Source organism: Mucor mucedo (genome assembly GCF_025094135.1).
Source record: "Mucor mucedo strain NRRL 3635 chromosome Unknown EV154scaffold_373, whole genome shotgun sequence".
In the NCBI taxonomy this organism is placed as follows: domain Eukaryota; kingdom Fungi; phylum Mucoromycota; class Mucoromycetes; order Mucorales; family Mucoraceae; genus Mucor; species Mucor mucedo.
The window spans coordinates 1-12,492 of NW_026252657.1; the positions used below are offsets into that span (position 1 = coordinate 1).

General features: G+C 36.9%; 8 protein-coding genes across 8 annotated transcripts; 6 read left to right on the forward strand and 2 right to left on the reverse strand.

The window, feature by feature from the left end:
* Positions 1-904: 904 nt before the first annotated feature.
* EV154DRAFT_489089 (uncharacterized protein) lies at positions 905-1,241 on the forward strand (the record flags this gene model as incomplete). Its single annotated transcript, XM_051599252.1, has 2 exons — positions 905-1,101; positions 1,130-1,241. The coding sequence occupies 2 exons, from the start codon at positions 905-907 to the stop codon at positions 1,239-1,241; spliced, it is 309 nt and encodes a 102-aa protein (XP_051449862.1).
* A 1,075-nt stretch (positions 1,242-2,316) lies between these two features.
* On the forward strand, positions 2,317-3,303 carry EV154DRAFT_534834 (uncharacterized protein). Its single transcript, XM_051604046.1, has 5 exons — positions 2,317-2,416; positions 2,488-2,522; positions 2,579-2,629; positions 2,716-2,730; positions 2,797-3,303. Exons 1-5 carry the CDS (start codon positions 2,386-2,388, stop codon positions 2,866-2,868), a joined length of 204 nt encoding a protein of 67 aa, XP_051449863.1. The 5' UTR covers positions 2,317-2,385; the 3' UTR covers positions 2,869-3,303.
* Positions 3,242-3,976, forward strand: EV154DRAFT_534837 (peptidyl-tRNA hydrolase II domain-containing protein). The gene is made up of 4 exons (XM_051604047.1): positions 3,242-3,390; positions 3,443-3,465; positions 3,516-3,630; positions 3,682-3,976. Exons 1-4 carry the CDS (start codon positions 3,343-3,345, stop codon positions 3,859-3,861), a joined length of 366 nt encoding a protein of 121 aa, XP_051449864.1. The 5' UTR covers positions 3,242-3,342; the 3' UTR covers positions 3,862-3,976.
* EV154DRAFT_534839 (N2,N2-dimethylguanosine tRNA methyltransferase) lies at positions 3,826-5,709 on the forward strand. The gene is made up of 3 exons (XM_051604048.1): positions 3,826-4,215; positions 4,270-5,051; positions 5,116-5,709. Exons 1-3 carry the CDS (start codon positions 3,927-3,929, stop codon positions 5,665-5,667), a joined length of 1,623 nt encoding a protein of 540 aa, XP_051449865.1. The 5' UTR covers positions 3,826-3,926; the 3' UTR covers positions 5,668-5,709.
* A 16-nt stretch (positions 5,710-5,725) lies between these two features.
* Positions 5,726-6,554, forward strand: EV154DRAFT_534843 (sorting nexin-3). The gene is made up of 4 exons (XM_051604049.1): positions 5,726-5,870; positions 5,935-5,978; positions 6,051-6,247; positions 6,306-6,554. Exons 1-4 carry the CDS (start codon positions 5,735-5,737, stop codon positions 6,397-6,399), a joined length of 471 nt encoding a protein of 156 aa, XP_051449866.1. The 5' UTR covers positions 5,726-5,734; the 3' UTR covers positions 6,400-6,554.
* On the reverse strand, positions 6,555-8,017 carry EV154DRAFT_608411 (S-adenosyl-L-methionine-dependent methyltransferase). The gene is made up of 4 exons (XM_051607687.1): positions 7,828-8,017; positions 7,764-7,774; positions 7,547-7,702; positions 6,555-7,490 (listed from the first exon to the last, which is right to left on the reverse strand). Exons 1-4 carry the CDS (start codon positions 7,940-7,942, stop codon positions 6,723-6,725), a joined length of 1,050 nt encoding a protein of 349 aa, XP_051449867.1. The 5' UTR covers positions 7,943-8,017; the 3' UTR covers positions 6,555-6,722.
* A 124-nt stretch (positions 8,018-8,141) lies between these two features.
* On the reverse strand, positions 8,142-9,343 carry EV154DRAFT_534847 (transcriptional regulator of RNA polII, SAGA, subunit-domain-containing protein). The gene is made up of 3 exons (XM_051604050.1): positions 9,106-9,343; positions 8,717-9,046; positions 8,142-8,654 (listed from the first exon to the last, which is right to left on the reverse strand). Exons 1-3 carry the CDS (start codon positions 9,326-9,328, stop codon positions 8,191-8,193), a joined length of 1,017 nt encoding a protein of 338 aa, XP_051449868.1. The 5' UTR covers positions 9,329-9,343; the 3' UTR covers positions 8,142-8,190.
* Positions 9,344-10,701: 1,358 nt separating this feature from the next.
* On the forward strand, positions 10,702-12,289 carry EV154DRAFT_433255 (CRAL-TRIO domain-containing protein; the record flags this gene model as incomplete). Its single annotated transcript, XM_051596725.1, has 2 exons — positions 10,702-11,329; positions 11,406-12,289. The coding sequence occupies 2 exons, from the start codon at positions 10,702-10,704 to the stop codon at positions 12,287-12,289; spliced, it is 1,512 nt and encodes a 503-aa protein (XP_051449869.1).
* Positions 12,290-12,492: the final 203 nt, after the last annotated feature.

Sequence of the window (12,492 nt, forward strand, 5' to 3'; positions counted from 1 at the left end):
CAGTGTTGAATCCGCAGCTATAGAAACATATCTAAGTTTCCTTGTCATTTGCATCGTCTTTAGCTAGCATTTATACAACTTTAGCGTTAGTATGAACATATAATGATACAACAGAGAAAAAGTTATATCACGTACCAATTAATCAGAGATACCACTGGACACTGGGGGAACAGTTTCGATGAGCAAACCATCATGATATTATGCTATAAAATAATTAAAGTAACTGTAAGACTGAATTTTTGCGAATAGACTGCATAGAACGTATATAGACTTATCAAACCTGTAGCAGTGTAGAACACTGTTTGTAACGGAAACCAAAATCTAGACTGCCTTCTTCCTTGGATAGATAAATGTTGTATTGGTACCCAACTGGCCATCAGTAAAAGCCTTTTGCCTCCATTGCCAAAAAAAAACCTTTCATGAGGAAAAAATTACCTTTAATGAAGAAAAAATTGGGCAGTACAACAAAAGGAAAATATAATCAAAGGTCAGCACAATCAGCTCAAAAGTAAATAGCCACGTTTGGACAGTTGAATAGATCTTTTGTCTACAAAATTTAATAAACTAGATTGAGTATCATTTACACTTATTCATTTTTACGATACTTCCGTCCTCTTTTTTCTTTCTTTTGGTGAACAAAGGAATAAAGAAAGAAAAAGTCGAGAGTATATAACTTGAAAAATAATAATATATAAAATCAACTTAGTACGATAAAAACCTTTGATATTATTTACTTTTAAAAGCAAAGTTTTGATGTATATTTGAAGTTATATTTTTTATTGCATTGCAATATAGGACATGATTTAAAATCCAATCGGGCCCAATAACAGAATTTATAAAATTTCCTTTTTCCTGCAAGTCTCCTTTTACAGCTTACCTTTCTTATTATTTGTATAAAATGTAAATGAACATCCAACCTTATTGTCCTATTCTTGTTCCTGTTACTGTAGCAGTTACTATCGAGACCAATGAAACTGTGATTCAAGAATCTGTTTCCAAACATGGTGTAAAATGGAATTTTGACAAACATCAAGATGTCCCTACTGGAAACTTGAATGGTAGACAAAGAAAGCCAGCCTATATGTCTTTAGAGAACACTATGTATGTCATCGTTCAAGCTCCAAAATAGAACATGCTGGTGTTGTCCGAGGCGACGCTTCTGGCCAGGTATGCAGTTTGCAGAAGAAAAGCAAGAAGATCGAATGCCCAGCTATTCTGAAGGTCGTCTGTATGCCATGTAGTCCATCAATAGTTAATAAAAGCTCGTAGGGTATGTATTGACTCTATCCACATCACTACCAGTTTTTTCAAACGAAATCCTATACACAATTTTCAGGCACCATCCCTTAACTGACACATGCTGTCCTGTTGCTTTTTATTCACAATCGATCAATCAATGGGTCCATTGGCCAACTTCTTAGGGTTATTCAGGAATACTTTTGTGATCTTGAACATCGAGAAAATCACTATCGATGTCAGTAGTTCCGAGTTGGGTGCGATTCAAGAAGTATATCCTTTGGCAAGTGTGCAATGGTGCTTGTTTCATGTAGCAACTAGAGCCTGGACAGGGAAAATCCGACCATTAGTCTAGCCTGGAGATACCCACCACAAAAAAACCGTCCAGAACAAAGTTATCGCGGGTCTCAAGGCACTGATGTGGGAACATGATAGACCTGTCTCCACGAGAAAACTAACGGCATTTATCGCCGAATACTCTGGGTATCGCGATTTTTTGCAGTACTTTAAAAGATAGTACCTGAAAAACGATTTCTATATGCGATGATTAGTCGCTTATCAACGTTTACACGAACATTGAGACAAATAGTTATGTGGGGAGTTGGCACAACCAATTGAACACATGTATTTGTAAACGCGTTATATGTCTTTGTTTTCTGTCTTTGAAGGCAGACATAAATACTACTGAAATCTTTTTTCTACTAACCTTAAATTGAATAGTTTCTTTCGACTCCACTTTCTTAAACATTCCCTAGAACTAGCCTGATAGCTCAGGCCTTCTTACTTCAGCTGAACAAACTCCTTCCACTGCTCCAAGTGATTCTTCAACAGAATTTGACACTCTTCTTTCTAACATTCATACCTTAACCGCCAGGAATATCCTTTGAATGAAATTGAGCTCGAAGAATTGGCCAGCTTTAATCACAACACAAAAAAATCAAAAGCAAAAGACGTCCTCTACTTTTAAAAACCGCTCATAAGTCGAAAGCATCCCAAAATTTGACGTCACTTTTTTTTTTTTTTTGAAAAAGATGAAAGTTATCATTGGCTACGCTCATCTGCCACATATTTAAAAACTGAAAACTTTTGAACTCTCACTTCTTTCTTCTCTTTGTTATAAGAACATACTTTTTTTTTAATTTCAACATAATGGCTAAAGATAAGGTTATCAAGAAGTCTGGTAAGTGTTTAATCAATTTAAATGAGGGGAAGAAGGCTGAATAAAAAAATGCGTGTCACTTTGGACGATAGCCAAGAAGATGACTCCCTACAACTTGTTTATGAAGGTAAAGAAGATTTTGTATAGGATAACACGTAGGCTTATGCGTTTTTCTTTTTGTAGACTGAGCTCGGAAGAGTAAAGGAAACCACACCCGGTATCACACATAAGGATGTAAGTTTTATTAACGACAATTTCTTATGCTAAAATTTTTTCTTACTAAATCTCTTTTTTTTTTTTTTTTTTTTTTTCAATCATAGGCTTTCAAACAAGCTGTAAGTGCCTAAGGATATAAGACTACTGAGATTAAATACGACACTAAGAATTTATTTAACTAATAGGCTCAAAACTGGGCCAAGTCTGCTGAAAACCCAAAGAACAAGAAGGAGACAGCTCCTGTTGAAAAGAAATAAATCACACCTTTTTATCTATATAACAGGTCGATTTGTTTGATTGTCCTTTTCTTGACTGATATTTGTATACATGGCGGCTTTAAAAAAGGTCAAGACAATCGATACTTTTTTTTCGACTTGTCGAAGTTTCTCAATCATGTCGTTGATTCCTACATCGTTTAATTCTTTTGTGCAAGCAATGATCTAGCCAAACTTTTTTTTTAGTTTACTAAAAGACAACAACAACATACACGCAAACACACACACACACACTACGCGCGCGTTGTTTCTCTTGTTTTTTTTTAAAAAAAAAAGTGACACCAAACCTTTTCTTGGGTTTCGAGTAATAACTGTCCTTCATGTAAAATGCCTTCCTCATAATTAGCCATGGTATAAGAAAAAAAAAAAAAAAAGATAAAAAGAGGGAGAATTTAAAATTTTAACATTTTTTGTGACTCTTGTACTCTTTTCTCTTTTTTCATTCCTTTTACTCCAATGGAACCATTGACCATGTTTATTGTTGTCCGCAAGGATCTTGCCAAAGTAATTCGTCTCTAAACCGACACAGCATATTCTCACCACGTCTTTTTTGTAGAAACTCCAGTGGCCCACTGGCAGGTAAAATGATATGATTGACGTGATTTATGAGGTACTGATAAATAATGTAGTGTAATGACTCAGGCGTGTCATGCAGCGACTGCTATTTTGCACTTGACTCGTGAGGACGAAAATACCAAAGCATACTTGGATGATTTGGACAACATGCATAAAGTAGTATTAGAGGTATAATAAAATATAGTCATATATTTGACATCAGTTGACACCACTGTATAGACAAAGAACGAGGGATCTTTAGAGAAATTAGCAGAGGTACTTACTACCCATAATATTCCTTTCAAGAAATGGATCGAACAACCCGAGAATATCCCTACTTCTTTAGCTACAGCACCTTTAGCTTCTCGAAGCCCTGAAGTATTGGAAGCCTTCAAAAAGACTTGTTCTCTGTACCGTTAAAAACAAAGTCACGTCTTACATACAAAAAAGAAAAAAAAAATCTTTTTTTTTTTTTCTTCTTTTGAATGAAGAGGTTGTTTCGTTTTAAACCATTAATAAATAATAATAATAAACGAACCATGACTACCCTCAACCCCGACGTCGAAATGGCTTCTCCAGACATTGATATTACACAATATAATACTGTGACAGAAGGAACAGCCACCATTCTTTTCCCTAAGAAAAACGAAGTCTTTTATAATCCTGTCCAACAGTTCAATCGTGACATGTCTATTGCTGCTATTCGTACTTGGAGCGAGATATTCAACAAGGAGAAGGCCGAGCGTATGGAGAAGAAGCTCGCCAAAGCTAAAGGTACAATATAAGTCTAGATTTTATTATATCCTTCCTTTAACATATAATTTATAGACGAAAAGTCAAAGACAGCTATTCAGAATGCATTGGATAAACACAACACGTCAGATAACTTTACGATTCTCGAAGCCCTTTCAGCCAGTGGACTTCGTTCTGTTCGTTACGCCAAAGAAATTCCTCAATTAAAGCAAGTTGTCTGCAACGATATCGAAACAGATGCCATTGAATCTATCAGACGCAATGTCAAATACAATGGATTATCCGAAGAGAAAGTCAAGCCCAATTTGGGTGATGCCATGCGTGTCATGTATGATACTGTGGGTACCGATTTGAAATACGATGTTGTTGATTTAGATCCTTATGGTAGTGCAGCTCCTTTTGTTGATGGTGCTGTGCAAGCTGTATCCGAAGGTGGATTATTATGTGTTACCTGTACTGATCTTGCTATTCTTGCTGGTTCCATGCATCCTGAAACTTGTTTTGGTAAATACGGTGGTATGCCTCTCAAGGGTATGTTCCCTCATGAAATGGCACTTCGTTTAGTATTACAAATGTTACAAACTTCGGCTGGTCGTTATAAGCGTCATATTGTTCCTCTTGTTTCTTGTAGCATTGATTTCTATTTACGTGTATTTGTACGTGTTTATACCTCTCCACAACAGGTCAAAAAATCAGCTAGTAAGATGGCTATTGTGTATGAATGTTCTGGATGTCATGCTTTCTCTGTGCAACATCTCGGAAAAATGTCCATCAAGGACAATGGTGCTGAAAGACATACACCCGGTACAGGTCCCTCTGTCAACACATTATGTGACAACTGTAACAACATTCACCACGTAACGTACTCTCTTTTATGATTGTGTGTTACTAAGTAAAGCTAACCAACCAATTACTGAATAGATTGGTGGCCCTGCATGGGGTGATAATATCCATAACGACGAGTTTGTAGCCAAGATGCTCCAACACGTCAAGGACAATGAAGCAAACTATGGCACAGCACAACGTATGAAGGGTATGCTGTCAGTGATTAAGGAAGAAATCCATACACCCTTTTATTGGACATTGGCCCGTTTATGCGGTACGATTCACTGTAATAGTATTCCTGTAGTGGATCTTTTCTCGGCCATTTTGAACGCAGGCTACAAAGTATCCAACTCACATTGTGGTAAGCAATCGGTCAAGACAGACGCACCCTCACATGTGATGTGGGATATCATGCGTGCTTGGGTAAAGAAGAATCCTGTTGTGATGAACAATATTGCAGAGAATTCTCCTGCACGAGCCATTTTGGCTAAAGAACCCACGATTGAGGTTGATTTCACAAGGCATCCCGATGCCACTTCCCAATCTAAGGCAGAACATTTGGTACGTTATCAAGTTAACCCTACTGCCAATTGGGGTCCTAAAGCAAGAGCTGGTCAAAAGAGAAAGACCGATGAACAAGTTTTTTAAATCTCAGTTGTATTAATAAAATAAAAAAAAAAAAAAGTCGTTCTATTTTATTCTTTTTTGTCAAACAATGTCTACAGGTCAACATAAATTTCAGTCTTTTCAAACCATGACGGGCGCTTCTACCCGAGATCAAACTATCGAAGAACGTTATGGCATTCCCGAGAACTTTTTAGAGATTGAAGTCAAAAACCCTCAAACACACGGTAAAAAAAAAAAAAAAAAAAAGCTGAGCAAAATAAAAAAGAAGGCTAATCATAAAAAGTGTAGGTTTTGGACGTAAAATGTACACAGATTATGAGATTCTCTGCAGAGTGAGTATATAGGGGGTATTTTTGACATGTTGCTTATAGCTTATTAAACGCTACGTACTCTTTTTTTTTTAGACAAACATCCCGGCCTTCAAGTTGAAACAATCAGCAGTTCGTAGAAGATACAGTGATTTCGAGTGGTTTAGAGATGTTTTGGAGCGTGAGTCGACAAGAGTGAATATTCCCCCTTTACCAGGAAAGGTCTTTACAAATAGATTTGCAGATGAGGTTATCGAACAGCGTAGAGAAGGTTTAGAGCGATTCTTACAAATGTAATAAGACACCAAAAAAACTGCATAATTTTGATATTCACCTCCTTATATTTTTTAGTGTGGCTGGTCACCCCTTATTGCAGACTGGCAGTAAAGTGCTTGCCGCTTTCATTCAAGATCCCAATTTCTCCCGTGATAACTACAACTATTAATTTTTTCCCTTTTTTTTACCCCCCAAAGCATATATATATAAAAAATAATGGCATTGTTTTTTTTAAAATGACGCAATGTATCACGTGGGATAGCTTTCTTATTTTAAGCTGATGCGAGCAGTAGTGTGTGTAGCAATGGGAAAGCAAAGTCTTGGCTTAGTTGTAGAAACAAAAAAAAAAGTTAGGGCTTTATTTTTATATGAAAAAATGGAGGGAAAAAAAGGAATGCAGTTTACAGGGTTTAGGTGTAACAAAAAAGGGAAAAGAAAAAAATGTATATATATAACAAAAGAATAATAGTAAAAATTAAAATAATAAATTATCTATGACATCTTGTAATCACAGACTTCGTGAACAGTACCGTGAGCACCCTCAAATTTGTAATCGATAATGATGTCGAGATCTCTAGGGTTGGACTTGTTGGGAGAACAAGTTAATTCACCTTCAATAGACTCACCCTTCTTCAAGGTTAAAGCCTCAGGTGTATAGAAGACAGTTTGCTTCCAGTGAGTGTACTTGGAAAAGGGACCTGTGGAGAACTCAACAGGCTTGTGACAATGAGTGAAGGCAATATCGAACCAAGAGATGAAAGCATGAACATAATCATCACGTTCAGCAGTAATCTTGAAGGGAACCTTAAAGTTCAAGTCTTCCTTAGTAACGGTGGCAATATCAATTTCTTTGAAAGCACAAGTGTCACTCATCACACAACGAGGTTCAACAATATCAACCAAGGGTTCCTTAATAGCAATGCTCTTGATGGAGGAGTAGTCAAAACCATACACGTTATCCCAGTAACCAATCTTCTCATCCTTGTAGTCACCATCTTCAATAGCAGCAATACACATAATGGCCTTGTCAGGGAAAATCATACCACCGGGTGCCAAGTACTTGTCACGAGCAACAAGAACAGTATCAAGCATGGACTCATACAATAAAAAGTAGCCCATCCATTCAGAAATAATGATGTCTACCTTATCAACAGGTAAAACAACTTCTTCCATCTTTCCTTGGATAAGAGTCACCTTATCAGCCAAACCATTGTCCTTGACAATAATACGAGCTTGGTGAATGATATTGGACATATCAATCTACATTTAAATCAGTACTTTTTTTTCTATGATATGCTCTATTCTTAGCAACTTACACCATAGACGTGCTTAGCACCGGCCTTGGCGGCAAACATGGAGAGGATACCAGTACCACAACCAACATCGAGAACAACCTTATCCTTGAAAAGATGCTTGTTGTTGTAGATGGAAGCACGGTAAGACAAAGTACGGACTTCATCCTTCAACATTTCCTAATAATAATAACTATAAATAAACCAACCTTTCCCTCACATACAAAACAGATAAACTTACTTCGTGAATACCTAATGACAATTGTTAGATCAAAGACTTTCTCTTTTCTATTCAAACAACTTACCGAAATGGGCATAAGAATCGAAGTAGTAATCCTTGCTTGTCAAGGTAGCGTCAGCAGCAGGAGCAGCGGCAGCATCAACAGCTGGGGCAGCAGAGGCAGCAGTAGGTGCAGACATTTTCTAAAAAAAAAGTTCCAGTACTTGATTAAAGAAGATCTCTAAAAAAAAAAAACTTTTATGTGTCAAATAACCTTTTTTTTTTTTTTTTTTTTGGTGTTGCCTTTGGGACTGGTTTATGTGTTTTTTTTCATGTAGAAAATCGTCACAAGCGTTACACCAAAAATTAATTTTTTCTACTCCGCCCAGCCAGCAAAGCTTTATTTTAAGCAAACAAATTAGGATATTTTATTAATAGAGTATGACATTTACAACTCGTAATCTTCCTCTGAGCTGCTGTCGCCCAAATTATCTACCACAACTTCATCCTCACTGTCATTCAACAAGGCGGTCAATTTCTCTGCATTTAATGGATTTTCCACTAATACATAGGGTGTAATATGATAAGCAAAGGCAAGATCACGTAAATTGATGGATGATCCCTCCGCATTTTCTTCTTTCTCTTCTTCTTCTTCCTCCTCAGGACGCACCATTTTTACACCAATACACTTATTCACTCTTCTTTTACTTATCGCGCTAGTGATGGATGACTTGATATAATTCTCTGCTGCAAATAACATGACATTGACCACATCCTCTCCGATCCCTCCTAATAATCCATTCTCTAGTGCAATACTCGTCATTCTCGCATGTAAAGTTTCGGGTGTCGGTAGTTCCTTTAAATCAATGCATAAGGGAGCCATTAAGCCCTTTGAATATTCTTGACTGAAATCTATTATGATAAAGTTAAATACACTTATACTGTTCTATGCTTCTTCTTTCTTTCTTTTATACTTTGTGGTAGTTGGTCTAATGCAAATGGTAAAGTAGGAGGTCGACTGATACGTGTGCCTAATAATCGATCCACATACGGTCTCAATTTGTTTTTATCACCCGATTTCACAAGTGCCTTCAACCTTTCACGATCAGCTTTATTCAAAGCCATGACGTCTAGTTTGAGTTTACGCTTTCTGGGATCTTGATCACTGTCCCCATCCACTGCCAATGATCCATCTTTGCCTCGCTTTCGTTTTGCCCAGCCCACAAGGCGATGTTTGGAAGGAGGTGGTGTATTCGTTTGTGCGTTATGTACTGTACTTAAGATAAATGCATTGTGAAGATACGCTACAGGCAAAAAGGTGTTTAATATTTTTCATTCTGCAGAAAAACTTCTTTGTGTGTACCATTTTGTCTGCTCAAGTATAAATTGGCATAAAAGTCAAATTCTTGTCGATTGAGTTTGCCCATGACAAAATCTCGTAAAGCATCCCAGTACAGTGGTCCATTTTCACCCAACGCATCGGCTAATTGTTGCTTTAAAGCCAATACATCCTGTCTACCATTGGCAGTTGGATGAAGAAAATGACCTTTTACTGGCGTGCTGGAAGTTTCGTCTTTTGTAATCATTGTTGTGTTTTTATTTTTTTTAAAAAAGATGTAGGTACAGCAGCCTCGCCAAAGATTTTTTAAAAATCAAAGCAGCAGCTAGGTGCACTCTTTTTCATGCTCTTCTGTATTAGAAAGCGTTACATACTTTTTAATTGTGCGATAAAGTAATGATTTGTAATGAGAAAAGGACGATTATGTTATTTAAAAACCACTTCGGATTAAGAGAACAATGTTGTTTGTGTCAGTACGTTCACTTTATCTTGTACGGGGAGCCACGCATCAAATACCAGCTCTCAAGTCAAAAATAAATCCCCAGTTGACAAGGTCAAATAGCGCATATATACGTCCCTTTCTTATTGTTCAATCAAGCCACTTTGCTAATTAAGTTGAGCTAAGTTTTTTTATTTTCTTTCTTGCAATTTCGATTCATATAACAGCACTCCACCGAGCGATCAGCTCCTAGGGATTCATGCTTGTCAGCATTTAAAATTATGACTTAAACATTTGTCTTTTAAGGGATAATTAAAAAAGTTTTTCAGGCTTTATTCTGCCATTTTTCAGACATTATGCTTATAGTATAACCTACGGTAAGTTGCTCGATACATAAGAGACAATATAATACATTGTTTGGAAAAGTTAACAAAGCTCCCTGCGCATATATTTATATGCATCATGCATTTCTATTGGCCACTGACTTTTATTATGCTTTCCATCCCATGTTCTACACTCAATCGCATTTAGCCTAAAATTACAAACTGCAGAGATAAGTTTTCCTCCTGATAATCATTTCATTGACAAGAAATACAAAAAATGAACTTATTGAACTTGTAATTGATATTCTAATAATGTAAGTGTGGAGTCTAAATGAATTGTTTAGGAACCATTTGACACACTATAATCACGTTCGAGTCATGTCAGGTGTGTAATGATGTGATTTAATAAATCTTATTAATCCCTGTCCTGCAGAAACCCACGTTCGTCAATAAAAACTCATTGTTTGGTCCCACAGTAAAAGACAATGACGAAAGGTGTACAGTACCAAACAAAAAGAGAGCTAGTAATTATCCATGATGAAATGTGACTTGCAAAAATGACAAAATAGGGCAATATGGGGAAGGCCCTAAACTGGGGCCTCTCTTTTTACCTTTTTATTTTTTGAAAAGAAATTCCCCCTCCATAATGCTGAGAGTTGCAAGAGAAACAAGCATTTTATTCAATGACGAGTATTTAAATTATCAGCCTTCAATTCAAAAAGTACAAGAAAGAATTCAAAAAGACATTGAGCTTCTGCAACTTGAGGCAGACGATTACAAAGATGCTGTGGATTTCTGCAATGACAGAGGTCTGTTCTACAAAAAAGAAAGTTGTACAAAGAGTTGTAAAGAGCTGACATGCAGATAGTTTCTATATTTAGATTCTTAAAAGACACCGAATTTAACCAAGACAAGACGATAGAAAGATTAATAGACACAATCCAATGGAGAATAGAAAATAGAGTGGCACGCATGACGTATCGATCCATTGCACCTGAATTCTTTGAAGAACCCTTTGCGTTCTTCTACAAAGAAGATTTAATCGGCAGACCAATTGCAGTGATACAAATGCGATACTTTCCTAAATTTAAAGATAAGACAAAGACTTTGGCCGATTATATGCAACCTTTTGCTTGTCTAGTCATGGAAATGGCTAGACAAATCACTCGAGATTTAACCCGTAAAAATGAAAACGATCAAGTCACTGATAAGCCCGTTCTTGTCTCTCAAATAGCCATCATTATTGATATCACAAAGGCTCCGTTCGTACCAATCGATTCCAATCTAATTCAAATGCTCCTCAACATAAATAACTCGCGATTCCCCGGCTTTGTAGGCTCAGTTTATGTTATGAATTTCGGTTGGATGTACCAAGGCATCTGGCAGGTTGTAAAATTAGTCTTAAGTGAACAGGCAAAGGCAAGAGTAAGTTTCACCACCGCAGAAGAAATGAAGCAAATCATTGGACAGGACAATCTTTTACGAGGTAAAATTTCATTTTTTTTTTTTTTTTTTTTTTTTGTATTTAATATTTTCCTAATAATGCTCTTTGTTATGGATAGCGCTGGGTGGAAATTCAGATTATAATTGGAGTTTAGAGTCAGACGCCATGTTGGATTTATATGCAACCGAAAAGAGATTTGTCATTGACAGCCCACTATCACCGTCATCACCAATCATGTTATCCACACGTACATCACGTAGCTCATCGGTCTCATCCATTGAAAGTGGTATATTTTTTGACGCTCCTCAATACCTATCGAGAAGACAATCAAGCAATTTTGATGCGATCAGATCCACATATACATCCGCCTGTCCCAGTGTTTATGGTACACCAGGATCACTGACTCCCATCAATGCCTATCAAAATAGACAGCAGATCACAGTGAGAGCTCCTTCTGAACCTAGGTATTTCTTGAATGGATTTCACATGGGTGATACCTTCCTGACATCCTTCTTTCGGGCCACATCGAATCCAACCAACCCTACACTAGATGGAAACGACTTGACTGAGAGATTAAATCAATTAATATCAGAAGAAGCTCATGATGATTTCATCTTGGATGATAGTATGCTCTTGATCAAATCTTCCGCCCCTCATTTTCCTCACATGTTACCCAACAATCACCCACACAGTTTACATGTTACATCACCACTGAAACTACAGCTTGTGAGGGCCGAACAAAAGATGATGAGATGGACACGGAAATTATTTCACTTTTCTTTTGCTTATAAAGGGGCTGTCTATTGGGTCTTACTATATTGCTTCTTGAGGGGTCCCGTAGAACATAATCTCAAAAAGGCCTTGACTAAGTTTATGACAGGTTCAACTCAACAAATTGCATACACTACAGTGGGTATCACTGCAACAGTAGCTGCTGTTCTAAGTACTTCTTTCTCTAGCTCATTACAAAATAATAACAATAATAAACGCATTCGGCGCTAGTAAAAAAAAAAATATACCTACATGTTGCGGTGAATGTAGGTCATATCAACGCATCTCTACACTCATAATATTGATAAAAATGGTTGCAACCAATCCAATATTTGATTTAGCGTTGCGCAGAAGGAGATACTTTTTAGTGAAATACCCCCCCCCCTATTAAATGTTCTATCTAGACTTAAAATATGTGGTTTGATCATTCCTTT